This window comes from Anolis carolinensis, unplaced genomic scaffold (genome assembly GCF_035594765.1).
Source record: "Anolis carolinensis isolate JA03-04 unplaced genomic scaffold, rAnoCar3.1.pri scaffold_8, whole genome shotgun sequence".
NCBI lineage: Eukaryota > Metazoa > Chordata > Lepidosauria > Squamata > Dactyloidae > Anolis > Anolis carolinensis.
This window is the reverse complement of record NW_026943819.1, coordinates 3,684,794-3,697,742: the sequence shown is the minus strand read 5'-3', so window position 1 is coordinate 3,697,742 and position 12,949 is coordinate 3,684,794. Positions and strand designations below refer to the sequence as shown.

Here is a 12,949-nt window from a genome sequence, read left to right as displayed (position 1 = left end):
TAAACATCCCAAACTTCCCAAGCCACTCCTCCTAGGGCTTGCCTTCCGGACCTTTGACTATTTTGGTCATCTTTCTCTGGAAATGTTCCAACTTGTCAATATAACCTTTTCGGCAGAACTGGACCATGGCTTCAGAGACCCGGTGTGGCCTCAAACATCACCTTTTGTCCAATTTTGGGTTAAAGCATCGAAACCACCCTATCAGTAATAGTGCTGTAGTAAGTTAATATAGCAGTGGTGCAGCTGGAGGTTTATTTAGATCAGTGGCTCTGAACCTGTGGGTCCCCAGATGTTTTGGGCTTCAACTCCCAGAAATCCTAACAGCTGGTGAACTGGCTGGGATTTCTGGGAGTTGTAGGCCCAAACAACTGGGGAAGGACCCACAGGTTGAGAACCACTGATTTAGATGAATGGCACAGCAGAAGATATATATATATCTTAAATTGCAACACATTTGAGGGAGGAGGTGAACCACGCTTCCTTTCTGAAAAAGCCCAACAGAAGCGGCTGGGGAAGTCCGCTCTCCACTCTGCCTTTTGAGACCTTTAACAAAAAATGAACCCAAACCCACTGTGCCCAGGGCAAGGGAGGAAACAATCTTACTTCCTGTTCAACTGGAAATTGTGATTTTTTTTTTTTTGCTTTCTAGCCCAAGGAGATGGAGTTGTTTCTTTTAACACCAAATTACATGCTTTTTAAATTTCCATCTTGAATTTATATTATGGTTATAGATTTGCAAGCTTGAGCAGTATTCAGTTATATTCAGGATCATGAGCATTAAGGAGATGCGCAAAATCCCAGGAGTCTAGTCTGTTGGTGGGAACAACAGGATGATGTTTTAAGCTACAGAGACAGAATTCACTCAAAACCCCACTGAAATCTGTCCAAGAAATATGGTGTAGCGGAAACCAGACTTCCCCTCTTCTCAGCTTGTCGTGTGTCTGAGCGGACGCAGTGGAAGTAGGAGACAGACAACTGGAGGTTTTTTCCAAAGAAAGCAGTTTTACTAAAGTTCCTGCAGCTGCAGAGGTTCATCCCACGCACAACTAGATGCTGAAAAGGGAGAACCCCGCAGACAGGGTCGAGTGTCTATTTATACAATTCAGTGGGTTCGGTTTACGACCGCCCACATATCAAACCATTGGTGCATATTTGTGGTGCAGTATTACATTTCATTACTTTCGTTTCTCTCAAAACACATGATTTCAGGGAAACCATGTGTTAACCCATCGGCTGTGTTCCTGGCCTGCTCGTACCTCCTTATATGGCCATTTCCTCCTACCCCTTCATATCTGCCTTAATGGAGAATAAAGCAACAGCCCACAGATGGGAATGATAATGATGATGATGATAATAATAATAATAATAATTGCCTCAAGTACCACCTCCCAGCAGTAAAGAACTGGTGGGATCACAAACCTGCAAAAGTATTGGAAAATGAGCACGCAAAGATACTGTGGGACTTCTGAATCCAGACAGACAAAGTTCTGGAACACAACACACCAGACATCACAGTTGTGGAAAAGAAAAAGGTTTCATCACATTGACGAAAAACAACAGGAAAAACTCAGCCGCTATCAGGACCTCAAGATTGAACTTCAAAGACTCTGGCAGAAACCAGTGTAGGTGGTTCCAGGGGTGATCGGTACACTGGGTGCCGTGCCAAAAGATCTCAGCCGGCATTTGGAAACAATAGGCATTGACAAAATTACGATCTGCCAACTGCAAAAGGCCACCCTGCTGGGATCTGCGTGCATCATCTGAAAATACATCACACAGTCCTAGACACTTGGGAAGTGTTCGACTTGTGATTTTGTGATATGGAGTCCAGCATATCTATCTTGTTTGCTGTGTCATACAATAAAATAACAACAACAATAATAATAATAATAATAATAATAATAATAATAATAATTTTACTTATATCCTGCCACCATCTCCCAAAGGGACTCTGAGTGGCTTACAAAACAGCACATATTATACTCAATATCCATACCAATCCCTAATGAGGAGGATTGTCATACCACCAGACATTGCGTTCCTAAGTCAAGCAAGCAAACTGGATTTTTACAGCAAAGACTTTGAGCATTGATACAGCAAGAAATGCCATATTCCCAAAATGAATTCAGAAAAGGAAGGGGAAATACAATCTCTTCAGTCCCAACTCTTCAACTCTTCAAGTGCAATCCTTGGCTTTTCTTCAACTACAGTATTCACTTTGTGTTAATGTCCGGACATATATAATTTAAAAACATTATAATTTCATTCCAGACCACATTATCAGGTGGGTGGACGTTGTTTGTGGCGTAAGCAACAGTCATGTCCCACGCATCCACAAAAGCTACGTCAAGATCCCGAAAAATGTGTTTCATGGCAAGGTTCTGGGCGTAGCCATGGAGGTTGCTAAATCTCTCCTGGTCCATGTCGAAGTCCCGGGTGTTCTCTCCCTTGATGAGGACCTTGGTGCCCGGGCTCCTCAGGAGTAAGCGCTGGACGGCTCGGCGGACATTGATGGCCCTTCGGATGAAGATCTCAATGGGGAAGGGGCGGAAGTGCTGGCCCAAGGTAAAAACAACGGCCGTGTCTTTGTCCCCAGCGATGCCATCTATATCCCGAGTGACGTAGGAATAGTCCTTCATGGTGTACTCACTGAAGCCGATGTACGGGTGTCCATGTTTTTTCCACTGAATCTGAATGTTTTTGGCAGTGTCGACAGCAATGAATTTCAGTTGCCTTCCAGTTATGTGGATATCGAGATAGACAAGGCCTAGTGGGGAATAAATTAAATTGGTTTTGTTTTGAATTGTTTTCTGGAAAATAATTTGTCCACTGTCTTGTGAGGATTACTTTACTTGGAGTTGCCTTCTACTCTTGGACCTAATGGAGACAGTTTATTTATTTGTTTTATTTATTTACAGTATTTATATTCCGCCCTTCTCACCCCGAAGGGGACTCAGGGCGGATCACATTACACATATAGGCAAACATTCAATGCCTTTAATATAGAACAAAGACAAGACAAACATAGGCTCCGAGCGGGCCTCGAACTCATGACCTCCTGGTCAGAGTGATTCATTGCAGCTAGTTGCAACTGGCTACTCCGCAGCATTGGCTATTGAACTAAGAGTCTGTCTTACTGAGGTCCACTCATTATTTATATATTGCTGCTATAACAATCTTTAAATGCTGTTATAATAACTATTATGCACTGTGAAGCCTGGTCCCCCTGACTAGTTTACTAAGTCTATCATCTCTAATTGGTCCTGCCCTGGCACCTTATAATACCATATTGCACCATATTGAATTAGTTCACCATCATAATCCCCACTGCCTGCCTTGCACTTTAGTCATCTCAGACCCCTATACCTATGCTGCTCATGCACCCTCTGCACTTTACAACTGCATTTGCACTTTGTATTGTTGGAGGGGGGTGGGGGAGGCTGGAGGGTTATGGGGACTGCAGGGTGGGGGAAGGGAATGGGTGTGAAAGGATGCCAATCTATAACAGAAAACTAGTAAACCAAATAACATCGTTTGGACCAGGGGAAGAGAAAGGGAAAGGACAGTGTGATAGGGGAGGAGGGTGTTCTGATGGGTGGGGAGCCCCTATAGAGGTGGTGTCTGGGAGGGGGAGATACGGGAAAGGGAGACCAAATCATTTAATTCGGCCTAGGGTTTTTGGTAGGACATTAATAGTTCCAAAACGGTCTCCTGACATAGCTAATCTGGGTAGCCAGGATGGCGGTCCCTCCAGGTTAAAGGTGGTGCTGTTTAATGCCAGGTCAGTGAACGGAAAAACATCTTTCATCCAAGATCTCATCTTGGATGAGCATGTAGACCTGGCATGTATTACGGAGACCTGGCTGGACGAGATGGGAGGAGTTAATCTCACCCAGCTCTGCCCGCCAGGTTATTCCGTACAGCACCAGCCGAGATCTGGAGGGAGGGGAGGTGGGGTCGCGGTGGTCTATAAGGATTCCATCCCCCTGACCAGGTGCCCCGTCCCACAGTCGACCATGTTTGAATGTGTCCACCTGAGGGTGGGAGACCGGGACAGATTAGGGATTCTGTTAGTGTACCGACCACCCCGCTGCACTACAGTCTCCCTGCCTGAGCTAGCTGAGGTGGTCTCGGGCCTGGCGTTGGAGTCCCGGCGGCTCATAGTGCTGGGGGACTTCAATGTCCATGCCGAGACCAACCTCTCAGGTGCAGCTCAGGACTTCATGGCCGCCATGGCAACCATGGGGCTGTCCCAATTAGTAACAGGCCCCACCCACAGTGCGGGACACACACTGGACTTGGTCTTCTGTCAGGGATGGGAGGAAGGTGGCGGTGTGGAGGAGCTCACCATCGCTCCGTTGCCATGGACCGACCATCACCTGATCAGGTTTAGACTTACTGCGCCCCCCAACCTCTGCAGGGGTGGTGGACCTAAAATGGTCCGCCCCAGGAGACTTATGGATCCAGAAGGATTCCTGACGACTCTTGGGGAATTTCCCGCCTCCTCGGCAGGTGATCCTGTTGATGCTCTGGTCTCTCTCTGGAATGGAGAGATGACTAGGGCAATAGACACGATTGCTCCGGAGCGTCCCCTCTCGAGTAACCGAGCTAAACCAGCTCCTTGGTTTACTGAGGAGCTGGCAGCGATGAAGCGAAAGAAGAGGGAACTAGAGTGCGTGTGGCGATCAGGGTATAACGAGTCAGACCGAACACGGCTAGGCTCCTATCTTAGGGCATATGCCGCGGCAATCAAAGCTGCAAGGAAAGCCCACCTTGCGGCCAAGTCCACCCTACACATATGTTTAATTTTTCTTTTCTTCTTCTTCTGCAGCTGTGCAATTGTACAGCTTTAATGCTTTTTGCACTGCTGTAACTACGTAATTGGAGCTCCCGGTCACACAGCAGATTAAATCGCTGAGCTGCTGAACTTGCTGACCGAAAAGTCGGCAGTTCAAATCCAGGGAGCGGGGGTGAGCTCCTGCTGTTAGCCCCAACTTCTGTCAACCTAGCAGTTCGAAAACATGCAAATGTAAGTAGATCAATAGGTACCGCTCCAGGTAACAGTGCTCCATGCAGTCATGCACATGGCCATATAATCTTGGAGGTAGCTATAGACAATGCCGGCTCTTCGGCTTAGAAATGGAGATGAGCACCAACCCCCAGAGTTGGACATGACTAGACTCTATGTCAGGGGAAAACCTTTACCTTTAACTACATAATTGTGACCCACAACAGCAATGCAGTGGCACAATTATGTCAATTTTTATGTTTTTATGTTAAATGTTTTTATATTGTGGAATGATATTTTAAATTGTAAGTAGCTCGGAGCACTCTGGTGGAGAGCGACTAATTAAGAAATAAAGTGAAGTGAATTTTTAAAATAATAAAATGGAGAATGGAGTAAAAATAATGTGGTTTCTATATACCACGATGTCCTCTTTGTCTGGACACCAGAAGTACAGTAACTTCAGTTTGTTTGGAAATAGGAAAAAGGAGAAGAGGAGAACCATTCCCACTCAACTACATGTCGATCTGGATACTAGATTGAATGAACTAGATTGAGTGAATGGATCTGATTTTATGTTTAAAATGTATATATTGTAATTTATATTGTATTTTAATAATTTTAATTGTTTTATGCATTGTTTTGATACTGATTTTGTTGGACATTGAATTGCTGCCATTACTGTAAGCCACCTTGAGTCCCTTCAGGTGAGAAGGGCGGGATATAAATGTGAGAAATAAATAATAAATAAATAAATCGCCATTCTAGAAACAATAGTTCAATACCAGCAGTATTAGAGCCATTAATGAGGGTTTTCCCATCTATAAAAATGCAATGCAATAATGTTGGGAGGTACTGCAACAATGGGAAACACGTTACATTGCGTCTTAAGCCTCAACGCTATTATCCTACTACAATGGCAATTTGCTCCCCTCTTGTGGCAAGAACGTTGATACTTTTCTCAAACCTTTTCTCTTGGATGAACACTTCAACAATGTTCATGTCTTAGAGAACCCTATACTAAAATTACAGATCTCAGCAAACATGTGACATAAATTATTCTAACTGTAGAGAAAGAGGAAGAAAGCGATGGAGAGCTACAGCATTATATTGTAGTATGACTAAGCACAGAACTTACTGGGCACTTTGATTTTGAAGTTCTCCAACCACTGGCGCATAGTCGAGTCTCCTATGAAATAGACCAGCTTGCCTTTTAAGCACGTCTCAATCTGCTTCGAAGTGTTGAAAGGGGACATGTTGCAGAAGAGAGGATACCACTGGTTTTGCCACACGAAGCCACTGGGAGATGGGGAGCTCACCCCAAACTTACATTTCTCACTTGCCTTGGTCTGGTTGCCTGGAAAAAGGAAGCAAGAGTCAATGAGAAGAGAGAGAAATGTATAGGTATCAAATCTTATTATAAAAGATATCTTCAGCCATCCATGAACTCCATCTTTTCAAGTAAATACAGCATTGATCTTGCTGGTTTGAAGGCTTGCCACCCAAATTGTGGCCAAAATGAGGAACTCCAACTCACCTCCACATTGTGCCACACGAATTTCCTTTATTGCATGAGGAATCTCAACTCCAAGATTAGACCTTTGAGAGAAAGACAAATGGGGTGAAATGGGGTAAATGGATTTTAATAATGCTGTACTTACTTGGTTTTATCTTGTTTTTAATTATGTTGGTGCTAATCCATGAAATATGTAGTATTTGAAGGGCATATCCTGACATTGATATTTGCAGCATTTTAATGTTTTAATGATTTATATAGGGTTTTAATGGCATGTTTTATACTGGCTTTTGTGTACAGTAGAGTCTCACCTATCCAACATAAACTGGCCAGCAGAACGTTGGATAAGCAAATATGTTGGATAATGAGAGATTAAGGAGAAGCCTATTAAACATCAAATTAGGTTATGATTTTACAAATTAAGCACCAAAACATCATGTTTAACAACAAATTTGACAGAAAAAGTAGTTCAATACACAGTAATGTTATGTTGTAATTACTGTATTTATGAATTTAGCACCAAAATATCACGATGTATTGAAAACATTGACTACCAAAATGCGTTGGATAATCCAGAACGTTGGATAAGCGAATGTTGGATAAGTGAGACTCTACTGTATTTGTTTGTTTTGTCTTGCATGCGAAAGACCTATGGTTTAAGCATTAAATAAATTTGGAATTTGGGTTTTTTTTTAATTTGGGATGAAAGAGTAGATTAAGAGTGAAGAGGATGACATTTTATAAATGTGAATTGTATCAGAATGATATCTTAAGAAGGTTAAAAAGGAAGATTGACACAGGTGGGATGGGAGAATTGGAGGATTTGAGAAGAGGATCTAAGCCAGACTTGGGCTTCTTCAGCCCTCCAGGTGTTTTGGACTAACAGCTATTAGGAATTGTGGGAGTTGAAGTCCAAAACACTTGGAGGGCTGAAGAAACCCATGCTTGATCTGAGCTCACTTTGTCAGTTTCTGCTAGACAAAACAGAGCACAGCAAGAGTCTTAGAGAGGCGACTGAGAAGATATGAAAGTGGGGGAAAGGTTCAAGAGGAGGGCTTGATGACCCGCAAGCTAGAAAGGAGGACGGCTGAAGAGAAAGGGACTGAAGGGTTCTGGTGGCACATTTCTTTTTTTGCTGGTCATTCTCAGTTTTGTTCCGGTCAGAAATAAAGGTCTAGTTATACATGTAATATTAATAATAATATTATGATGTAGGTAAAGATAAAGGTTTTCTCCTGACGTTAAGCCCAGTCGTGACCAACTCTGGGGGTTGGTGCTCATCTCCATTTCTAAGCCGAAGAGCCGGCATTGTCCGTAGACACCTCCAAGGTCATGTGGTCACTGGCATGACTGCATGGAGCGCCGCTACCTTCCCACCAGAGCGGTACCTATTGATCTACCCACACTGGCATGTTTTCGAACTGCTAGGTTGGCAGGAGCTGGGGCTAACATCGGGTGCTCATTCCGCTCCCGGGATTTGAACCTGGCACCTTTTGGTCCGCAAGTTCAGCAGCTCAGCGCTTTAACGCACTTGCCACCAAGGGCCCCAATTATGATGTAATACAATGTAATAATAATTATTATTATTCACTATTATAATTGTATATTTATATTACATGCAATATTACTAATAATATTGCAATATAGTCATCTATATATATAAAAGAGTGATGGCATCACGGCGACCCACAAAACAACAAAACTACAGGCCCCCCAATCTCGAAATTTGACAACACTACCCATCATCCACGGCTCTAGGTTGATACAACAAAAAGAAAAGAAAAATAAAGTCCTAATTAGAGGGAGAGGAATAATTGTTTTTATCCAATTGCTGCCAGTTAGAAGGATAAGTTCCAACCACTTGGTCTCCTAGCAACCCACTCAGCCCAGGGGACAGGTACAAGAGTTTGGAGAGACCCCTAAGGGCCATCCAGCCCAATCCTTTCTACTATGCAGCAGGACACAATCCAAGCATTCACAACACATGGACAACGTATAAATACTATACAATACTACACAGGGACATAGACCCCCTCTACCCTCACCACTTTCACAGTACACAAACAACCAAATGCATACTAAACATAAAGATAACCATACAACAGACATTCAATACCATCACTACCTCAACAAGTTCTCACCAATACCACCAGACAACGCCACAGCAACGCGTGGCCGGGCATAGCTAGTATAATATAATATATTGTATGTATATATACTTGTAAACCACCCTGAGTCCCCTTCGGGGTGAGAAGGGCGGGATATAAATGTCACTAATAAATAAATAAATAAATAAATAAATAATAGTTTGGATCTCCTATCTCTAGTGGCTAATTGAGTGAAAAGATACTAGGGACTCACTAAGCCCCAACAAGAGTACTTCTTCTTTGCTAAAACCCAACCTTGGGATTGAATGGGTTTATTTGGGAAAACCTTAGTTGACCCTATAAAGTACAGTCTCATGGTGCCATGTTTTAAAGATGGAACAGAAAGAGAAATACCTTCTGTGTGTTCCTCTTGAGAGGTTATTCCCACCACTATGGCCCTTGATCATTGGAAAATTCTATCACATTTCACACGAAAGAGAAAGGAGATAGATGAACACCAGACAGATTAGAACAGTGGTTCTCAACCTGTGGGTCCCCAATGTTCTGGCCTACAACTCCCAGAAATCCCAGCCAGTTTACCAGCTGTTAGGATGTCTGGGAGTTGGAGGCCAAAACATCTGGGGACCCACAGGTTGAGAACCACTGGATTAGAAGGTAGAAAATAATAATAATAATAATAATAATAATAATAATAATAATAATAATAATAATAATAATAATAAGTACCACCTTCCAGCAGCAAAGAACTGGTGGGATTACAAACCTGCAAAAGTATTGGAAAATGAACATGCAAAGATACTGTGGGACTTCCGAATCCAGACTGACAAAGTTCTGGAACACAACACACCAGACATCACAGTTGTGGAAAAGAAAAAGGTTTGGATCATTGATGTCGCCATCCCAGTCGCATTGACGAAAAACAACAGGAAAAAACTCAGCCACTATCAGGACCTCAAGATCGAATTTCAAAGACTCTGGCAGAAACCAGTGCAGGTGGTCCCGGTGGTGACGGGCACACTGGGTGCCGTGCCAAAAGATCTCAGCCGGCATTTGGAAACAATAGACATTGACAAAATTACGATCTGCCAACTGCAAAAGGCCACCCTGCTGAGATCTGCACACATCATCCGAAAATACATCACACAGTCCTAGACACTTGGGAAGTGTTCGATTTGTGATTTTGTGATATGAAATCCAGCATATCTATCTTGTTTGCTGTGTCATAAAATAATAATAATAATAATAATAATAATAATAATAATAATAATAATAATAATAAACTTTATTTATATACCGCCTTATCTCCCGGATGGGACAACAAACAGCTCCAGCTACTCCAGAAAACGGCCAGGCTTTGAGACTGCAAGGCTATTCACTGCTATTCCACCTGGCCAACAAAGGATTTCCATAAGCCACAGCAACGCGTGGCTGGGCAAAACTAGTTTCTTTATATACAAGTGTTGATACTTTGTCACTTCTAACAGTCTCTGTTCCTGTTCCCCCAACAGCGCTTCGACTTCTGGACATCTACCCAGATTTTATTTTATTTTATACCCCACGACCATCTCCCCAGAGGGACTCGGGGCAGCTCACAGATATAAAACAAGCATACAGTGGTATCAAATACAAAAAACACACAAATAAAATTAAAAGGCATAAAATAAAATCACAATCATTATAAAAGACATGATGAAACATAGCAATAAAATCATACAATGGACTGGGCAAAGTGCACTGAGTAAAACTGAGAAAAGCAAATACCTCTTCAAAAGACTCTGTTCCAAGGCTGAGAGATATGAAACAGGATTGTAGTAGGGTTCTAGGCGAACTATAGCATCACATGACACATGCTTTGGTTTGAGGCAGTAGAAGGCTTCTTGGTCCCGCTCATCGAGATACTCGCACAGTTCTGCTTTTCTGTTCAGGTGAAATCCACATTCAGCGGTGGGTTCAGATGTTCCATTCAGAAACTTGCCCTTGAAACCAATTTTGTCATAGCCTTTCTTCCTCGCTGCCCAGAGAGCAGAAACGCCTTCACTGGGGTGGACGAGCAAGATGGAGACTCTGACGTCTCCTTCCCAAAATAAGGTGAAATTGACCAGGTACGTCCCAATCCCAAAGTCTTTGATATTCCCAGACGCTCCGGCCTTGAGGTTCGAGGAATAAATCCTTGCTTTCAAGAAGTCTCCTCCATAGTTCTTCCTATTTCCTGAGTGATCGTACAATTCCAGATGCAACATCAAGTGGTCTCCAACGCAGTAAGTGTCTTTTGGGTTCAAAATGGTGATTTTGCTGTTCTTGGCACTGGTGGTCTTATTGAAATCACTAAAAGTAACATGGGGCATCAACTGGTCCAGTTTTGCCAGGATTTCATCTATTTCCTGATTCCTTTTTGCTATCTCCAACATGGTGGACATGTTATCCGAAGGAATTTTATTTCAAGAGAGAGAGAGAGAGAGGAGAGAGAGAGAGAGCACAAACAATCCAAATGTTTTAAAATTAATTCTAGCAATAGTTAGAGTTCAAATCTCTGGACAATGTTGAACAATTTCTGAGAAAAGGAAGCATATGGTACACACTGGATTCTCTTTATTACATGAATATGTCATTTTGTGTTTCCTCCCATTATTTATTTATTTATTACTATTTATTTAATACATTTATATCCCGCCCTTCTCACCCCGAAGGGGACTCAGAGCGGCTTACAAATTAAATTTACACACAATATGATATTATTAGCATAGCACAATACTGGCAATAAATTACCATATACTATATCTATATATTGTAATATTATTAATAATATTACATGTAATATATAATTAATATTATTATATTGTATTATTAGTATTATATCATATTACAAAACAATATTAATATTATATGTGTATACAATATATTATAACTATATATATATAAAAGGGTAATGAAATTTCAGCCTAGGACAAAACAACAAAACTACACATCCCAGAAACACTAAACTTGGCAGCACAACCCCTCATCCATGTCTCTACGTTCATACAACAAAAAGAAAAGAAAAATAAAGTCCTAATTAGAGGGAGAGGAATAATTGTTTTTATCCAATTGCTGCCAGTTAAAAGGCTAAGCTCCGCCTAATTGGTCTCCTAGCAACCCACTCAGCCCAGGGGACAGGCAGAGTTAGGCCTCACTTAGGCCTCTTCCACACTACCTATAAATTACAGATTATCTGATTTTAACTGGATTATATGGCAGTGTAGACTCAAGGCCCTTCCACACAGCTATATTACCCATTTATAATGGAATTAATGTCAGGAGAAAACCTTTACCCTTTACCTTAACTACCACCAATTCCTCAATACTTTATTTCCCATACCACCATACTTTGCCACAGCAATGTGTGGCCGGGCACAGCTAGTATTATATATTATTGTAAATTATATTGTATATATATATGCATGTATATATGTATATAATTACCCAAAGTAATGCCATTGCCTGGTGCCATTATGAAAATTATGAATTTCTTACCAATTTCTGTGGCAATTTGCTCCTTTTCTGCTTCCCTCATGTAGCATCTGAAGCTGCCGGTCTTGAGCATGCAAGGAAAAATGAATGAATGTAAGGAACGGCCACAATTCAGTGGTGGAGTGTGCAAGGAAGCTCATGTAGGCATCTCAAGGTTGCCAGGGAAGATGAAAGATATGGAAAAGCATTGCCAATCCAAAATTACAGGACTGCAACTATACACCTTTAGAACATTGTTTACGTTTCATAGCAAGTATGAGATGTGGCCTCAAGGAGTTTCCAGACTCGGGCCTTCCAGCTATTTTGGACATCCAGATCTTTTGGACATTCCTTGACCACTGGCCAATGTAGGTGAGAATTTTGGGAACTGAAAAATCTGGAGGATAATAGCACGTGAACCTCTGGTTTAGTGGATGCCAAAATGGTAGACATTATGTATCTCCTAACCATCCACAGCTAAACGAGAGCAATGGCTCATCCCTTTACCATCCACAGCTGTCTACATTGGTTCCCATTCATCCCACCATTACCTGCTGTGTTTTTAACTTTTATTACCAGCACAAGGTGTAGATTTCTACCTTGGATTCCTCTCTGTATAACCCATAGGCAAGGAGGAGGAGGACTCCAAGCAGAAGGAGCATGAGTAAGGCCTTCGACAAAGTCCCCCACGACCTTCTGGCAAACAAACTAGTAAAATGTGGGCTAGACAAAACTACGGTCAGGTGGATCTGTAATTGGCTAAGCGAACGAACCCAAAGGGTGATTCTCACCAATGCGTCGTCTTCATCGTGGAAAGAAGTGACAAGTGGAGTG

The 12,949-nt window shown here is 42.2% G+C and overlaps 1 protein-coding gene across 1 annotated transcript; it reads right to left on the bottom strand.

The window, feature by feature from the left end:
* Window positions 1-2,199: 2,199 nt before the first annotated feature.
* LOC100554458 (NXPE family member 1-like) lies at window positions 2,200-11,404 on the bottom strand. The gene is made up of 4 exons (XM_062960976.1): window positions 10,391-11,404; window positions 6,549-6,604; window positions 6,144-6,362; window positions 2,200-2,767 (listed from the first exon to the last, which is right to left on the bottom strand). The coding sequence occupies exons 1-4, from the start codon at window positions 11,044-11,046 to the stop codon at window positions 2,214-2,216; spliced, it is 1,485 nt and encodes a 494-aa protein (XP_062817046.1). The 5' UTR covers window positions 11,047-11,404; the 3' UTR covers window positions 2,200-2,213.
* Between the last annotated feature and the right edge of the window lie 1,545 nt (window positions 11,405-12,949).

What these genes read in the sequence shown, in the direction of transcription:
- LOC100554458 (XM_062960976.1), bottom strand. Translation starts at nt 11,046, where the DNA reads ATGTCCACCATGTTGGAGATAGCAAAAAGGAATCAGGAAATAGATGAA. An exon ending in GAACAGAGTCTTTTGAAGAG is followed by an intron (nt 6,605 to 10,390) that starts GTATTTGCTTTT and finishes TTTCTCTCAAAG; the next exon opens with GTCTAATCTTGGAGTTGAGA. An exon ending in CTTCAAAATCAAAGTGCCCA is followed by an intron (nt 2,768 to 6,143) that starts GTAAGTTCTGTG and finishes ATTCCCCACTAG; the next exon opens with GCCTTGTCTATCTCGATATC.